The sequence below is a fragment of the Corvus hawaiiensis genome, chromosome Z (assembly GCF_020740725.1).
Source record: "Corvus hawaiiensis isolate bCorHaw1 chromosome Z, bCorHaw1.pri.cur, whole genome shotgun sequence".
Classification (NCBI taxonomy): Eukaryota; Metazoa; Chordata; class Aves; order Passeriformes; family Corvidae; genus Corvus; species Corvus hawaiiensis.
Window position 1 is genome coordinate 77861450 of NC_063255.1, and position 17664 is coordinate 77879113.

The 17664-nt window shown below is 39.6% G+C and overlaps 1 protein-coding gene across 2 annotated transcripts in view; it reads left to right on the plus strand.

Moving 5' to 3' along the window:
- Positions 1 to 15089, plus strand: part of EDIL3 (EGF like repeats and discoidin domains 3) — a 238024-nt gene extending 222935 nt beyond the window's left edge. For both annotated transcript variants that reach the window (XM_048292961.1, XM_048292962.1), the window contains 2 exons: positions 1819 to 1974; positions 11176 to 15089. In XM_048292961.1, coding sequence (XP_048148918.1) covers positions 1819 to 1974; positions 11176 to 11325 — 306 coding nt within the window. In that variant the 3' untranslated portion in view covers positions 11326 to 15089. The remainder of the gene's footprint in view (positions 1 to 1818; positions 1975 to 11175) is intronic.
- The last annotated feature ends 2575 nt before the right edge of the window (positions 15090 to 17664 follow it).

Below are 17664 nucleotides of genomic sequence, written 5' to 3' on the forward strand. Positions count from 1 at the left end.
GATGGCAAAAAATTAGCACATTCTGGTAAAACCAAAATTTTTGAACCCTCTGCAGACACTGACATTTCCCCTTACTGTTTTGGTGTCTCAATATTGAATATTTTAAGTCATTTCTTTCCTTAAAAGTATTTACTACTCGTTATTTGCTACTATTTGCTCAAATGTTGGGCTCTCCAGGCTTCCTTTGTCTGATTGCCCTAAACAGTCATTTTTCTCTCCTGTTCTCATAAATGTACTCTTACATTTTTCTGTGTTTTCTTCTTTATAGAGTCACAGAATCCCAGAATGGTTTGGGTTGGAAGGGACATCAAAACCCATCCAGTGCCACCCCTGCCATGGGCAGGGACACCTCCCACTGTCCCAGGCTGCTCCAAGCCCCTTTCCAGCGTGGCCTGGGACGCATATCCAAACCCCAATGTCCATCTTTCAAAGTCATCATCTAGGACCAGCTGACTTCTTAAGCTCATTTGTTTTTGTTTCTCTTCTCCTGATTAATTTCTTATGTTCCACAGCACGTCTGTTCTCCTGCCCAGACCCACATCCCATCCAACATGAGTTTGCTCAGGGGGCCTCGGCTTCCCAAAAACCCAGCACTTCAGCATTTGATCAGCCAGAGATTCTTTGTTTCTTCACATTCTCTTTTTAGGTTTTTTTTTTCTGTGAAACTGTATCAGTCATCTGCTTGTGGAGTTCAGCACTCGTCTCACTTTACTGCAATATTTTTACTCTTAGCTTCTCTTGCCTGATTTAACAGACAATATTAAAAATGCCGACTGCTTCACAGCCATTTGTTGTTTGAAATAAATCTCCCTTTTTTTTTAATTTTTTTTTTTTATTTTTATTGGCTCTCCACATTGCTGGAGGACACAGAAAGTGTGTGTTATACTCTCAAATTTCAAGAAAATATCAGTTTTGATAGGGAGTTCAACTCCTTCATTCTGCCTCTGAAATTAAATTATTAGGTCAATTTACTTTTGTTATTGCGTTTTCTTTCTTGATCATTTTAATCCAAGACATCTGGCCCAAATCTGTTACATTCAGTGTTGGGTTCTGGTTCAAAAAGAACTGATCACAGACATGCTGACTCACATGGAAACCACTTGAAAGCTCAGATTTTATTAGGCTTTAAGACTCCTGCCTTGCGTTTTTAAAAGTATTGCACTAAGATTATAAAATAAAGAACTCAAAAAAAAAAAAATTCAAGAAATGAGAAAGTTTGAGTTTTTGAGGTAGACAAAGAAGGAAAGGCATAAAGTGAGAAGGAATTTCAGGAGGAAATCTGAATGATAGCAAATGTTTTAAGAGACTTACTAAACCATGGGCCCATGAACTGAGAAGGAAATGGGAAGGCACTTGGGGAATCAGCCTTGTATTCTGATTATTAGGAGCACATGGGAACACTTTTTACCTAGAGATCATTCCTAGTGTAGACTAGCTGGGATTTTTTGGGGCCGTGTATGACACTCAGCACAATGGAGAAAGGTGTGAGATTATTCCACGTTGTGCCATTAGGTGGTATCAACAATAAGTAAAAAAATAAACCAGAAATTAAAAAAAAAATTGATTGATTTAGAACTCGGAGAAGTGAAATTACTGCTCATGGTGTCAGCACACAGTGGGAGAACCACGGTTGGAGCTGCACCATTTTGCTTTGGTGTGTTGCAAAACCTGAGTGGAAACAGAAACTGTTCTAATTATGTTCTCCTCTGGATTTTTTTTTGTTGTTGTTGTTTTATTTTTTATTTATTTGTTTTTGTTTGGGTGCTTTTATTTGGTTGGTTGTTGTTTTTTTTTTTAATTTTAAACTGTTCTGTTTAGGTTGATCTGCTCATCCCTACAAAGATCACTGGGATTATCACCCAAGGAGCTAAAGATTTTGGCCACGTCCAGTTTGTGGGGTCCTACAAGCTCGCTTACAGCAACGATGGGGAGCACTGGAAAATATACCAGGACGAGAAGCAGAAGAAGGACAAGGTAAAGCAAAGAGAAAAATCAGTATTTTGGTTGTGCTAACACCACTGATGGAAGACTGCAGATTATTTCCTGGGGTTCCACATGCATGGGATCCCACGTATTGGAGTCAAGGTGAATAAAAGAGTCAGATAACACAATGACACTCAGAGTGCAGTAACATCACACCTATCAGTGCCATGCACCTGATTTAATGCTATTAAATACGGGGCATAAAGCTTTACAGTTCTCCATTAATCAGAACTATTTCTTCATTTAACCCTAGAGCAGAAGGTGTATAAGTAGCAGTGTATTTGTATATTCAAAAAAAGTTTCAGTGCATTTTTTGGTACATATAGACTATTTTCAGTGATTTTCTGTCAAGCACATCCTTGTTACCCAGCCATTTTGGACAGATTTTCTTTTTCTGGAAATTAATGGCTAGGGTTTCAAATACCCAGTGAAAATATTATTTTTATTACGCTATAAAATGAATAAGAAACATTAAAAAAGTTTCACAACTTCCTCTGCAAATGTTTAATGAGAGGCATAGGGAAAGTATAGGGTTGCTGATTGATTTACCCGGAAGCATTTAACTTTTCTCTCGTTATTCATTATACCTTTCCTCTAAACTGTATAACACTTTTATACTGCAAATACCCGAATTTCATAATAACATCCATTAAGAAAAAATTTTACAGCATATGCACTGCTTAGGGATATGTTAAGCAAGATGACAAAATGTGAATTATTTATTAAATGTCCTATTGGTGTTATGTCTGATTGAAACAAAAGATGAATTTATTGAAATACCAGATGGCTGATGTGTCTGATAACATCTCAAATCTGGGTATTCAGGGTGATAAATGTTCAGACTTCCACTTATATTTCTTAGTATACATAAAAATTCTTTGGGAAAAAAACCCCAACATATTCTTCACATCAGTCAATTAAATTAACTTTCTTTCAAACAGTGAGAAAACTTTTGATGTGCATCGACATGTGTTGTATGAGTACAGGGAGACCTCATAATGAGGGGTTAGACAACTGCATCTCCCACATCACACTGATTTTAAATGATTGATAAAATGCCATCGATTAGGGGAATGTGTCCTATATTACTAGATTAAGTACGTGCATGACTGCATGTCTGTGTCTGCATTGCCATGCCCTGCTATCCAGAGATGACACTGTGAAGTCCCGCTCCTGAAACCCAAATTTCAGCTCACTGTGGCTTTAACCCAAACTGACATATTTTTTTCTAAAGGATTTTAGATAGGGAAAACAATCAGTTGGTTTAGCCACCTGGCTCGGAAGGTTCTGATACCAATGATTATGGATGTGTTTGGTATTACTGGCTGTCAGATAAAGCTTGGAAACAAACAACTCGCCTTCCGCAGGCATACCACAAATACATTCAATTTAAGCGACAGATAGTGGCTTCAGTACTTTATACACATCCTATTTTAAATGCCTGGCATTTAAAATAAAATTTAAAAATGAAAAGTTCTGCTGTGCAAGAAATGTCCAAGCCAAACTTGTGCTGTGAACTATTGCATTCATTGTGCTGTAAAGGAGAATGTGGGTTAGAGTTCCTGGTGATAACACAGTCACAGCAAATCTAAAAGAAAATGCACTCTTACTCAAAGTACTGCTCCAGTCTACATTTGTTTGTACCTTTGGCCAAAGCAATTAAATTGTTTTTGCTTTCTTCATCTGATGGACTGTTAATTGCTACACACATATTCCATTAGGAACAATGGAAAACTCTTAATCATTTTCTCATTTAAACACATCACACCCCATATTAATTAATCTCCCTGAGAATAAAATAGATGCATATTATTATGATTCTTTAACAAGTCAAGACCAAATAAAAGCAGAAAAAGATCAAATGGACTTCACTGAAAATTAGAAGTTAGGATTTCTGAATCTACATTTGTACAAAATAAGCAAACAAGTTCACTTGAGTCTAGGCCTCAGCCTTTGATACACAAACATCAACCTAAAATATCTGTTGGGTTTTCTTTTTCCATATCACAAACATCCAGAAAAGTCAAAAGTCTGAGGACAGAATCTGACTTGCCAGAAATCAGTGAACTTGGCAAAATTTTATAGGAGGTAGGACTGGAAAGGGTCTCAAGACAGCACTTAGGTAGGCACCTTTCGACCTACAAAGGCACTGTGGTCCTCTCCTCCTATGCCCTCTGAGGGCTTCTGAACATAAAATAGGATTCAAGAGCCCCCAAGCCCCTTCTTGTCACCTTGGAGTAGGTGCAGACAGTTAAATTTCAGAGCTAAGACTTAATTCATTCACATGTCCTTCACCTCAGACAAGGCTGTACCATCCTCCATCAGATTATTATTTAATATGTTCAAAGAAACAGACAGTGATGAAAATTCTACAGTATAAACAGTCAGCCCCTGTGTTTGGAAAGGTGGCTTTTCCCCCTTGCTGAAATACATCCACCCTGTCCTCAGAGGACACAAGAGACTGATTTTATCTTCCTTTTTTCTTTTTGTTTCCGTTGGAGTACTTCAACCTATTTCTTCTCAGTTTCCATCATCCATTTAATTACTGAAAATACATAAATTCCTTCAGCCAGAGGACTGGCATGTCACCCAGAAAACCCAATTTGACACCAAACCCTCCTCACTACTCCAGCTGGGGGGATGCAGTGTGCCTCCCGTGGGGTTTGCCCACTGGATAGAAAACCTGGCCTGCATACACTGGGACAGAAATGTAAATAAAAATAAAACCACAAGGAGAAAAAGCAATGCTGTACCTCATCCATGAGGAGCAGGAGAGGAACAGCACCACTGGTCCTGTCTGATATTACCACCTTTGCACAGGATCCACTACAATTTCTTTATCTTAAGGTAAGATAAAAGACTTGTTCCCAAATGCAAGCACACTGTTAAGTAAACCAAGCGTCCACAGCAAAGTGAAACTTGTGTGAAATTTTGCAGTTGTTTTCAGGAGATGCAGAAGGGAGGTTAAAGGTAGATACTAACAACTGTCAACAGCAGCAAGCATAAATTATTCATATTTTAACCCCATTAATTCTACTTATTAACTGGATATCTTGATTTATTTTATGAAGAATAGAACACATAGATTTCTTATTTCTTCTGCAGGTGATTTATTCACCCTATACTCATCCTGTGATCCTGTTTAACCACCAAAAAATTTTAGGAGAAAAGTGGCACAAAAACATTTAGGGGAGAGGAAGAAAAGATGACAGGAAAAAATAACTTTTAAAGTCACAGGCACAAAAATTATGGAGAGGTTGGTACGCTGGTAGCAATGATTTGTGGGTGAATATTGTGACTTTATAATGCATTTAGGCAAGAGCTGAGAACTTAATCCCATCTGGTGCTTAGCATCTCACTGTTGATCTGTTTACAGGATGAGTCTTGACATATCAGCAGATCTCACTGAATTCCTGGGGCTATTCACTTATCCCTCTTCATCATTTTTTGAAGTTCATTTACAAAGGAGAAAGTGACTGGTCCCTTGTATCGTGTTGTATGCAATGCTTTTTATTTTATTTACATATTTGTATAAATACATGAAATATCGTATCTTGCACACTGTGTGCAGCCTGTAAATTTGGTCAATCCTTAACATAGTAGAGGTTCAGAGGAGAAGGAAATAGGGGGTTCAGTTTTTGCACCATTTCAAATGGAAAAGCTGTTCCAAGAGCAGTGTCTCCTGCAGCTCCTGCTTGGCTTCTGCTATTTTAATGGCCACTCATTTCATTTCACATCTGTGCTGAATTCCTGCGAGTGCAGACTAAAAGTTACAGGAGGAGAAATAAAAAAAACCCCATGTCTGTAGAAAATGGAGCCTTTCTCATTCATTTTAAGTAGTTTGAATGAGTTGCCTGGAAAAATATGAAAGCTTTGCCTGTTGCCTTCAAGAAGCAAAATAAATTGCATTGCAGGCTGGCACATAGAAAGAAAATATATTTTAGAAACAGGACCAGAGCTAATAGCTATCTTGTTTTTCTCAACTAGAGGTCAGTAGCTCACTGTGCCTCCAAAGCTGAGGATGTCCAAACCAAATCTGACCTTTATCGTTCTTTTTTTTTTAATCACATTCCACATGTGATTTATAAATTGCACAGCCTGCTGTAGGTAACTCAAGGCCAGCTGCAGTGTCAAATGGCATTTCAGAGGCTGTTTTTTGCAGGAAGATGAGAACATTTGAAAGTAGCCTAAAGGAGTCTGGCAGTCTGCAGCACTGCCAGCCATCATCAGCCATCAGCAGTGCCATTAACTGCGTGTAAACGACATCCAGTATGCAAATGGCCACTGGGTTTGTGCACAAAATGATGAACTAGTTATAATTTATACTTTTCTGAGTGTACAGTCTATTGCCAGGGTGAGAGGAGATAGGAACCTACTTTTTAAAGAATAGTTAAAGCATGTCAGGTTAAAAAGCTTTCTGCTAGATTTGCTGATGTTTTTTCTGATGATGTTTAATTAATATCATATCTGGTTTACACTGATCGATTCAATTCATACATATAATCTACATGTTTGGCACAGGTAATGCATTTGTTCGAGTAATATTACTTACATTATTACTAGTGGATTGTCTGTAATAATAGTTGTAATTGGTAATCTAAGCGATTTTTTTATCTGCACTGGTTTAAATTATGAGTGACTTCCACTGCTTTGAGCTGAATTATCATGATTTGTCTCAAATGAAGATCTAGCTGTGCTCGTTTCAGGTGTGCACGAACATCTCTCCCTCACACCAAAATCAGGGGGTGTGGACAAAGTGGGCAAAAGACAAAATGCTCAAATTAACAACCTACCTTGAACTTCTCTATGCATTTCTGGAGGGAGTCTGGTCTTCAAAATATGTCTCTTTTTGGCTTTGAACCTCCTATAAACCATGCACAGTGGACTACCATTTTTGTATCATCAACATGTAGATAAGATGGGAAAGATAGTATGAGAATGTGAGAGTATGCTTCATAAGTTTTTATTCTGAACCTGAAGAAATAATAAAGCCGTGTAATAGATATTGGTGGATATGATATTTATGAACTTTATGTACAGTAACTGAGAGAAAGAATGTCTTTTCCTCCTCTTATTCACTCCAAAAATGCATGTGCCCACAAACACATGCATGTGCCACCTTCATTTTTCTGAATATCGAGATGTGCTACACTGAAGCAAACTGGAGCCGTGACTGGATATTCTTTATAAAATATTCTTCCTATAATATGGGCAGGATTAACTGCTCCATGAAATAACATTTTTAAAATATTCTGCTCAGTGTGAAAAATGTTGTTAAGGTACAGCAGAAAACATTCCTTTCCCCTAGCTGCTTATCTTCAGGTATTTCTCCTAAATTACTCTGTCTTAAAACTTAGGACAGTTTTCTTTTTAAAATTCTAATCAACTTACATTGTCATCATCTGGATTTTCTGCTAATGTCATAAAACACTTTGTTTATCCTGAAAAGTCTCACTGAATGTTTCAGGTCAAGACATTCAAATTGCTTGCTGGACACAAGCATCAACAAGAATTCTCTGTATTTCAGAAATCTTTTCAGCAGAGAATATCAGTACCTATTTTCTGGGCTTTCACCTTTTTTTTTTTCCATGAAGCAATTATGAATTAGGTTATCATATTTAAAAGTACAGCAGCACGCATTTTCTGGCTCTTTCTTTTAACATCAGCTGCAAGAGACTGAGCTACAGAGGAGCTATACATAGGTGTGGAGGGTCTGTATGTGCAAAGTTGCTAGAGCTGCTGAGTAAATATTCCAGCAAGTTACACCTTATGAGTATTCAGACTGACATAAATAGATACAGACACTGTAAAATCTGTAATGTTCTACAGCAGGGTGGTCAAAAGGCAGGAGCTTGTTGGCCCACTTGTACCAAAAAAAAAAAAAAGTCACCTTGTAATGTGGCAGTCACTGATTTTGGGGAGGGTGAAGCTCTGTGGGAAGGAAGGAGGATCCTGTAGCAGAGGACCAGAAAACTGGAGAAGTAGGTTTGTTATTTTTCCCTACTGCCCTTACCCAGCTCTGCCTTTTTTTTTTTTTTTTTCCCTGTCCATGTCCTCAATAGCTCCAGCCTTTTCCCCCCTCACAATTTATCAGGTCTTTAGCAGTGGTTAAAGGCTGTGGAAGCTGTGCCACAATTATGCCTCAATTATGTGTTGAAAGGAGATCTGTGACCTTTAGATGGCTGGGGATGACCCTGCTATCATTGCTTGTCCCCTCCTGGCCCTGCTGAGGGGACACTGCAGTATTGCATGCTATCGATTTTCCCCATGCCACTTACGGTTTTATAGACATCTACAGTATCTCCTCTCAGGCTGGAGAGACTTATCTGTTTAATAACTCCCAAAAAAAACCTTCTTCTTGCTGCTTCTTTCTCTGTGTTTGCTGTTTGGGATGAGGTAGGAGCAGACCTGCAGCCACCCAGAGCTCAAGGTGAAGGTGTGCACTGGCTCTGCACACTGACACGTTGATAATTTACATTCTGGTCTTTATTTCTTGAGCACAAATCACCCTGGGGTTATTTCGTCATTGGGAATTTCTATTTTTTTACATAGAGCATAATACTGTAATTCCAACATCAGCCTCTCAAATCATAAAAAATAGTGGCAGTCTTCAGAGGTATCCTGAAAAAAACTGCCCAGAAACAAATGTGAGGAGTGGTCATTGAGAGGCACCAGCTTTTCAAGAGTTTTTAGTTGCATAAGTGGTTTATTTATTATTGATTTTGGACATGAAGCAACAAGCAAGTAAAGAAAAATTACTTACAGCTACAGAAATAGCTTCTTTTTTCTACTGATAAGTCATGTTTTGTCCATAGTCCTCCGTGCTCTTTTCAAATGCCTTGACTCCATTAGTGAATTGAGGCTGAAGGAAAATGAGGAGTGGCAGAGAATATGGTTTTTCCCATAAGAAATTTGCCATGGGGCCACAGACAAAGAACAGTAAATTTCTGTTAGAATGTTATATTTCATGCAAGTCATACTTGTGGACGGTGACAAAGCTTACCTCACTTTCTCATAAATTTATTTCCCTAAAATATTTCTTGTGATCTGGCATATTTAGTTAATTTCTTGAAACTAGATCTTGAATTTTGAGGGAAGGTGTATTTTGTATTTGCATAAAATAACCTCTGAAAGAGATGACTTAGATTTCAAGTGATAATGAAATCACACATGAGTTAAAAATAAAATTTAATTCTTGTTTTCCTGCTGTAAGTAAATGACATAATCCTCCCTCCTTCAGCTGTATTTGTTGCTGCTTTTGCATCACATAATTTTATTTATTTTGCATATCTATATGCAGATATGAACACTGGGGCTGTAGAAAGGTTCTGGTAAACAACATTTTTTGTTCTAAGCCTTCATTTAAATGTTATCTTTGAAATGAATCCTCCATAGGAAGAATGAAACAGAGAATAAAATAATTTTTCAGTAGGTCTGCAGCAAGGGCTGTCTTCAGTTCTGCATTGCTCAGCACCTAGCCGGGTGAAAAATATCAATAGGTATTTTGCATGCATGTGCAAGAAATCAAATGAAAAAAAAAAAAAACACTTTTAGGCTTTCCTAGCTGCATTTTGTGTTTTGGGAGGTGCCATTGTAATTTTGATAATTAATTTACTGCCTGTTATTTTTTGCTACAAATGAAACTGGACTTGAGGTGCAAAACTTGTTAGCCCAAGCTCCTGCTGATTTATGTATCAACACTGTACTCAGGCAGCAAACAGTTTTGCCTGGGGTAAATAATTTTGGTTTTTTTTCCTTAGACTCACAAATCTGATGTTTCTGTGGTCATTCTCTCTGCCACTTTACCCATCCATCAGAACTCCCACATCATTTCATGCTCCCACCTCTGTGTTGGTGTGATGGCAAGGGAGAAGGGGAATTCACCCCTTCCATGCAAAAGAGCATCACCTGGGGAGGGCACAGATTTTGTTTGACGTGCTGAAAAGACAGCACTGGAGAGAAGCTTCCAAAATCCAAAGGAGTGCGGCATGGAGACCAAAAAGCTCTGTGAAGATGTCAAAAGGAACCAGAGTCAGGGCTAAAATATTAGATCAGTCACCTCAGACTTCAAACTCTGATATTTTCCCAAGAACTTCCAGGAAACTTGTAATTCTGCATTAATTCAGTCATATAAGCACATCTCCAGGAGGTCCATATTCTTCTCTGCACGATACAAATGATAGTCATTCATTTCAAGTCGAAAAGCCATCAGGTTCAGTTTTTACAAATGAGAAGTGAATTGGCTGACATTTTAAGGGAATGAACATTTCCCATAAAAACTGAAAATAACCCAAGGGGATAATCTGATCATTTTGCCAAATTTGGTGCTGTGGCCTTTTGAATTTAAATAATGGCTGGCAGGGGAAAAATCTGGCACTGATTTATTGCAGGTAGGAGTTTGATAACTCACTTTTGTGTAGGTTAACCAATACAGGTGGAAATAAGATCATAACATGCACTGTACTATTCCAGGATGTTTCACTTTTATCACAGCCTGATGCCCTTAATTCATCTGCTGACTTTTGTTTGACATGAGAAGATAATATCCTTGATAATCACGAACTTTATGAGGGCTTATACAGTTGCACCCCAGCTGCATTCATAAGTGATACAATAAAAATTCTTATCTTTAATTATTAATGTTATTTTCTCAGAAACAGTAACAGGATCTCCTGGGATTTATTTGAGGTGGTACAAATGCCAAGTAAAAACACATTTGATTTTTAAAATGTTAATGATTTTTGTGTAAATCTCAGAGCGTGGCCTTGGCAGAACAGCAGGTGAAGCTTTGAGGAGAAGGCTCTACCTGCACCAGGGCTGAGTGTGTCATGGCATGCCATGAAATCACAAGGTCTTAGCAAAGGCAGGGGCTCGTGGAATCACAGGTTTGGGTTGAAGGGACTCCAAAGCTCCTGTTGTTCCACTCCCTGCCATGGGCAGGGACACCTCCCACTGTCCCAGGCTGCTCCAAGCCCCAATGTCCAGCCTGGCCTTGGACACTGCCAGGGATCCAGGGGCAGCCACAGCCTCCCTGGAAACAATTCCTTCCTCAGACCTAACCCAAACCTTCTCTTTGCCAGTTCAAACCTCAAGCTGCGTGTCCCGATGATAAAAACTCATCGCGGAGCCAGCGCCACCAGAGTTCCACCGCAGCCTGGGCGGTCTTAAAACCTCCTCGTTGCTTCCCTGCAGGTGTTCCAGGGGAACTTCGACAACGACACGCACCGCAAGAACGTCATCGACCCGCCGATCTACGCCCGGCATGTGCGCATCCTGCCCTGGTCCTGGTACGGCCGCATCACCCTGCGGTCCGAGCTGCTGGGCTGCGCGGCCGAGGACTGAGCCCACCCCGTGCCACCCGCGCTCCCGCTGTAGAAGAAGCTGTGCAAAAAGCCTGTAGGATGCTGAGTGGGGTTTTTCCATGAAGCAGTGCTCGCTCATTTTATGGTAGGCCGCTAGCTGTCTTTCGCCAGGAGGTCTAAGCCTGCCCTTTAAAATGATCCAATCCGATTTTGCCCTTGAGATCTGTTGGTGTTGTCCCTTCTGCTGTGGAATTATTCTCCTAGGTTTTTTTTCTCCTTTGAGTTGTTCACCACCAGTTGAAATGAGTTAAGGGAAAAGAGAGGGAAAAAAAAAAAACAAAGAGCAGCATCCTTTTTACAAGGGAAGAGAAATAGCACGAGGAAGCTCATTTGCAGCTTCAGGAACATTGGGCTGACGAGTTCTCCATAAATCATACCGTCATCTTACTTGCAAAAAGTGATACTGCAGCTTTTAGCAATAAGTCTATTTGGGGATGACTGCATTATAGTAATTGTGCCTATCAAACACTGTCAGTACTTATGACACATATTTTGGGAGACACTCCGTGGTACTGTAAAACACAGTACCTGTGATGTTACAGGCGACCTTTCTCCTGTTTCATCCAGACAGCAGAGTCCACACACCTGGAGGGTTTCCCTAACTTGCCCCATTTTCCTTCTCTCTTTTGCATGCTGTAGACACGACCTCCATCTTTTCTGTTTAGCATCACACTGCTGGTGCTGTTTTCCTTGGAAGATGTCACCTGTTTGCATATGTAACCAAATCAGTGTGTTACAAAGTTAATGAGTTTGCCAAAGTTTATGGATTTGCAAAGTTTCTGAGCTCTTTCAAGGGGACTGAGGTGAGGCACCAGGGTACTTGTGGTGTCTCATCTTGGGTACCCACACAGTGCATCAGAAATCCTGTGTCATGACGATTTGCCCAGGGGTGAGCAACACAGCCCTAGACAGGTCTGCCCACCCAATTTCCACTTTCACAAACTCTCTGAATTTCTGTGAGAAGGAAAATGCGGGGTGAAGGAACCAGGCGCTAAAAGACACACAGGAGGAATGACTCCCTTACTGCCAGGAAACCCCCTCTTTAGGCTCTTCCTAAAGTCACAGCTTTCCTCCCAGAAGGAAAGAGGTGACGTAGGAGCTCACCAAAGCCTGACCCTTGTCACTCTCTGCTCATAAAAAGTCTTTTCAGACACACACCATTGAGCCAAGAGGAGGCTGTTTCCTATCACACCCCATCTACAGAAATGCTTCACACACAGCATGATAGCAACCCCAGTTTAAAAAGTAGTTTTTAGTAGGAAAAGTGGAGAAGTTGGGGGGACATTCTCCCCCGTGCCTCAGTTTCCCCTGCTGATTGAGATAACAATACCAATCTTTGAAGAGCAATCCAAGTTTCCTTGGAGTAAAGTTCTCTGCGACTACATTAGAGCAGCACCTCAGTCTAAAAAAGATCCCGGGACAGGGAGTGAGGGGACATTTTATCTGTTACCTGAAATAACAGCACTTGGGATTACTGCCAACCTTTTAATTTCATAACATGCTGGTGTGGAGAGAACGAGAGAATGTGTGAGAGAGAGAGAGAGAGAGAGAGAGAGAGATGCAGCTGCATGTTTTAGCAAATGTCACTGAACTTCTATTTTCTGTCACTGTTACATTCTCACCAAAACTCTGAAATATGAACTTGGGCACTGCTTCCCAGGCCAGCAGCTAGCTGGCCCACAATCTGCAAAGGGCAAAGTTTACCTTGGAAACAAAACGGTTTGGATTTCAAAAAAACCTGCATTTAATCACACATTCTCCACCACAGACTAAATATATATTATCCATTGAACTGTGAAAGACTCTAGAATAGCAGCCAGGAATTTTACATACAAGAATTGGGGATATAATGGTGGCGGTTTTCTGATAGTGTCACTTAAACTGTCACATTTTAGCAAACAGAACACCCTGCCTCTACAAAATGACTTAATCCTTAAACTGTATTTATACAAGTATTTATTTTATAAGGCTTAGACATTTAAAGACTTCTAAAGAAGAGTCCTGTAAAGGTAAAAGTATGTGTAAGAAATGTTGAGGTCCTGTGCAACACTGCTAAGTTTGTTCTTTATTTTTTACTTTGTGCTGCATAACAAAAGCCACTAGACTGTTACTGTCTTGTCTGTAACTGTGTTAACAGCATTCCTTAATGATGTATATATGGAGGGGTCTTCAAGCAAAAGGAATGATTTTAAAGAGAAAGTCAATCACTTTGGTGGTACTTCTAATGAGAAAAAAAGAAATCTGAATAATGGAGGACACGTCTATCCCCACATTAGCTACTGCCTACATTTTGCAATTTAGGCTTGAGGTTAAAAAAAAGAAAAAAGAAAAAGAAAAAAGAAAAAGAAAAAAACTAGTAATATTTATCTCTTTAGGATGCACACACAATACTTTAAGAGGATTAAATACATGTTCCTGTTATGGGATAGCAGTTGACTTGAGTTTAATTACAGATATGAAGAATAGCATGTAGCTATTTCACTGACTGTATCCAAAAAACAGAAGGCCATTTCAGAAAATTAGACTTCCTACTTTAACAACTTGTGCTGATGTTCTTTTGAATTATTTGTGTTCTTAATGTTGGGGGTTTTTTTCATGTTATTCACCTTTTGCAACTTCAGTTTTGGTTTTGAATTAATATTTCTTGGTTTAGTAATTTAATTGTTATCCCTTCATCTGCATATGGAGTTTTCATGTAATGCAACACAGTAATTTTAATTTGGGATGAATTTTGTGTTGAGTATTTTCATCCTCATGTCCTGTGTCAGCTGCCAGCAGTCTTCACAACCTGCAAGGATAGCTCCACGCCTGTGATAATACTCCACGATAATTTATTAAAAAATCATATATGTGATGCCCTTACAATTTCAACTTGCATGCTGGGGGGTTTTCCAGTGACATTATTCCTCAGCTACCAAAAAGCTTTCTTGGAATGGCATTTCCAGCACCACATTCTGCTCCCAGCATCAGCAGTATCAGTCTGAAATAGCTCTTGATTTAAGTGGAATCCCTCAGATTTAACTAAACAGGTGGGAATCAGATATGGGGAAAGAATTAAATTTTTTCCTTCAAGTTGATTTTGTTGTCTAGGTGAATACCATTGCCATAAGGGTCAATGTATTAATTAACATGACTGTTCTCTCCCAGTGAAAGCAACCAGCACCACAAAACCAGAAGTGCAGGACCGGGGATGTCCCTTTAAGAGGGGACAGAGAAAAGCTCGGAAATGATCCTTGACTTCTCTATTAATTGCTAAGAGTGACATTGAACAAGACCAAAAGTGTTCTCCTAATTAAATTTCACCCTGAACCAGTTAAGCATTTGCAGGCGGGCTTCACCTTTATGTAGCTGGGTAATGTGCTACGTTTATAGCCTGGGAAATAAAGCACTGGCACGAGGCTCCTTTTTATCTGTGTTGAGGGCCCGTCGCCTTAACTGGCTCTGGTTCTGAGGTTGACTTTCTCTTTAGGAATGGCTGCACACAAATTAAGTGTCAGTTTTGAAGACTAAGGATACTAAATGGGTGTATCTTTGCTATACAACAAATGTGAACTATAATATTCAGTGCTGGCTTCTGATGTGTCAGTAAGTACAGAAGTATCTCGGACACAAATGACCTTTGCAACCTTTCAAGCTGTGTGATATCCAAATGGTTTTGTATATACTTAAATCATGTAGAGCGATGTAAAACCAGTACGACCTTGTCTAGTCTTCAAACTTAACAATAAAACTTTTGAAAAACGAGGTGGTTTTCTTGAAGTGGTTATATTGCAACACCTTGAAAGAGACACAACTTAGCCTCAGCCTCACTGGCGGCAAATGTGGAGCAGAGATATGACGTGGCATTTTCCTGGGTTCATCCACAGGGTCTTTGTGGTAGGTAAGTTTGCTTCTGGCAAAATCAGCAGTCGGTGCTGTGCTCCTCTCAATGTGCTCCCTTTGTTCTTCCAGATAAAAAAACCCTATAGGTTTCAATGAATCTAAAAATATTTTTTTTCCCATCCTGCTGCCCTCTGAATGAGCACCAGAAATGTAAAATGACAATTTCATTTCCTGGAAGTCAAATTTCTTGGGATATTTATCAGTCCTTACCCTCTCTCCTCCACTCCTGCATAGGCAAATTAATTTCTGAGAAGATAAGGAGTGGCTGCAGCCCAGACCTGCTATGAGATGCCACAGCAGGGCTGGTGTTTGCTCATAACCTTGCCCCTTTTCTCTTTTATTTGCTGCTCAGCCTGCTCCCCAAAATGTCTTATATTAGTTAACTCGATAATTTCAATTTCTTGAGAAGCTTAGAGGTTAAAGCAGCACATGGAAAAGCCATTTGCTCCCAAATTTAAACAATTAAATTATATATATATATATAATTTTTTTACTAAAGAAAGATGAAGCTTCAGTGGTTTACACTTTGAATAAGCCCAGAAATACACATGATTTTGTATTATAATGGTTTCCCTTGCGTTCTTTCACTAAAAATCCTCTTTTAGAGACAAAAGCCATGCACAGTCACTCACTGGTGAATGCCTGCCCAACATGCAGTCTCAACACTCAACACTCAGTACAGCATGTTCTCTTTCAGCAGAAGAGTCACACAATTGCAATTTTCCCTTATTACACATCTCTGCCAGTTACAAAAATGAGAATACAATGCTGCACACAAGAAGAGGAGTGTTTTTGGAGAATGATGGCTGAGTGCCAGCACTTCAGTTGTAAATTTCTCCATCTTGAAGCTTTCTGACTTTAAGTTATAAATAACAACTCTTTCACAAAATAGGAGGACTTTTCAGGGGAACTGAAAAGTGGGTTTTCCTCACATTCTCCATAACATATAACCCCAGGAATTCTAGTGAAGACAATGAGAGAAAATAATCAGTAAATCTCTTCAAAATAGCAACAATTTATCAATGTCCATCTTCCCATACCTGTTGCTAGTGAGCTCAAGGGATTAAAATGAGTTTCAACAGGCTACATCATCACGAAATAAGTAGTCTCTGATACTTCTGTGGTAAACAAAATTACACGTATTTTATACCTTAGAATTAATAGCAGATCAATCTCTTCACTTTCTGATTACTAAGTGACCTGTGATCACTTAGCCTTAGAAATCAAATAGGACAAATTAGAAGATAATTTTAAAACAGGACTAAATAAAGATAATTTTACTGATCCAAAAGTCTTTTTTAATATAATTTGCATAATCTTCTTAATAGAGAGATACACTTTAGAATCCAAATGACTGCTTTAGATTAAGAAACTAAAACATAAAAGGCACAATTGCACAAAACTTTGCTGTGCAGCTTAATGGTTGCATTTATTCCAAATTATCTTTCAGCAACACAGATATCAGGGAAAACATGTATATTTAAATTCCTCTGAATGTAAGAACATAGAATCATGGTCCCACAACTTATCCTGCTAAGAGTGCAACAAAATTCACTTTACCAGTGTATGTTAGCAAGAATAATTGTGGTTTTACGTGGTTTGTATCAAATTGGAAGTAGGCTCCACGTGTATGGGAGTGTACAGTAAGCATGAACCACCTGGTGACACACAGGTGGGGCAGAGGAGATGGGGAGGATGGCCAGAACATCCCCTCTTTGTCACAGTAATATTTCCTTCTCTGGTTTGCCAGCTGATGGGCTGCAGTTATCTGAGGTCACATGTCAGAGGATGGGTCAGTAGGCACACTTCTCACTAGATGGAGGAAATCAAACCTCAGAAGACAGTAGGAAAGGTCACTAATCATTTGCATCCGACCAGAAAATCCAAAGCAGACTAAATGAATGTATTTGTTTTCTGAGATGCTGTGAGAGGCCGGCAGGAGCTGTGGAGAAAGGCCACAATAAATGCAATCAACTACACAGACTGCATAAAGTATGCACGTGAGGCACTGAAGCAAGATCAAGGGGCCCCTAAAAAGTGATACATGCTATTTCCTTAGGAAAGTGTCAGAAAATATGATGTAGGTGCTATAGACTGACACACTGTGGACTTGTACCAGGTCTGGCTGGGATGGATTTACCCCTCTAATGTTTCTGGGGGTCTAAAGCTTTTCAGTCACAGGCTCTATAAGGAAGGACAGGCAACAGGGGAGATAAGGGGGGGGTGTCATGTCTAATTGAAGACCAGCTGGAGTTCGTGGAGCTCTGCTGGGGTGGATGAGGAGATGACAGAGATTTCAGGAGTAAAGTGAGGGCAGGGACAGGTGACATTATAGCAGGGATGTGCCACAAGGCAGGGACAGTTGACAGCACGGCAGGGATGTGCCACAGGATGCAGGAAGAGTTGAGGAGCCCCTCTTTGGACAGACTGGAGCAGC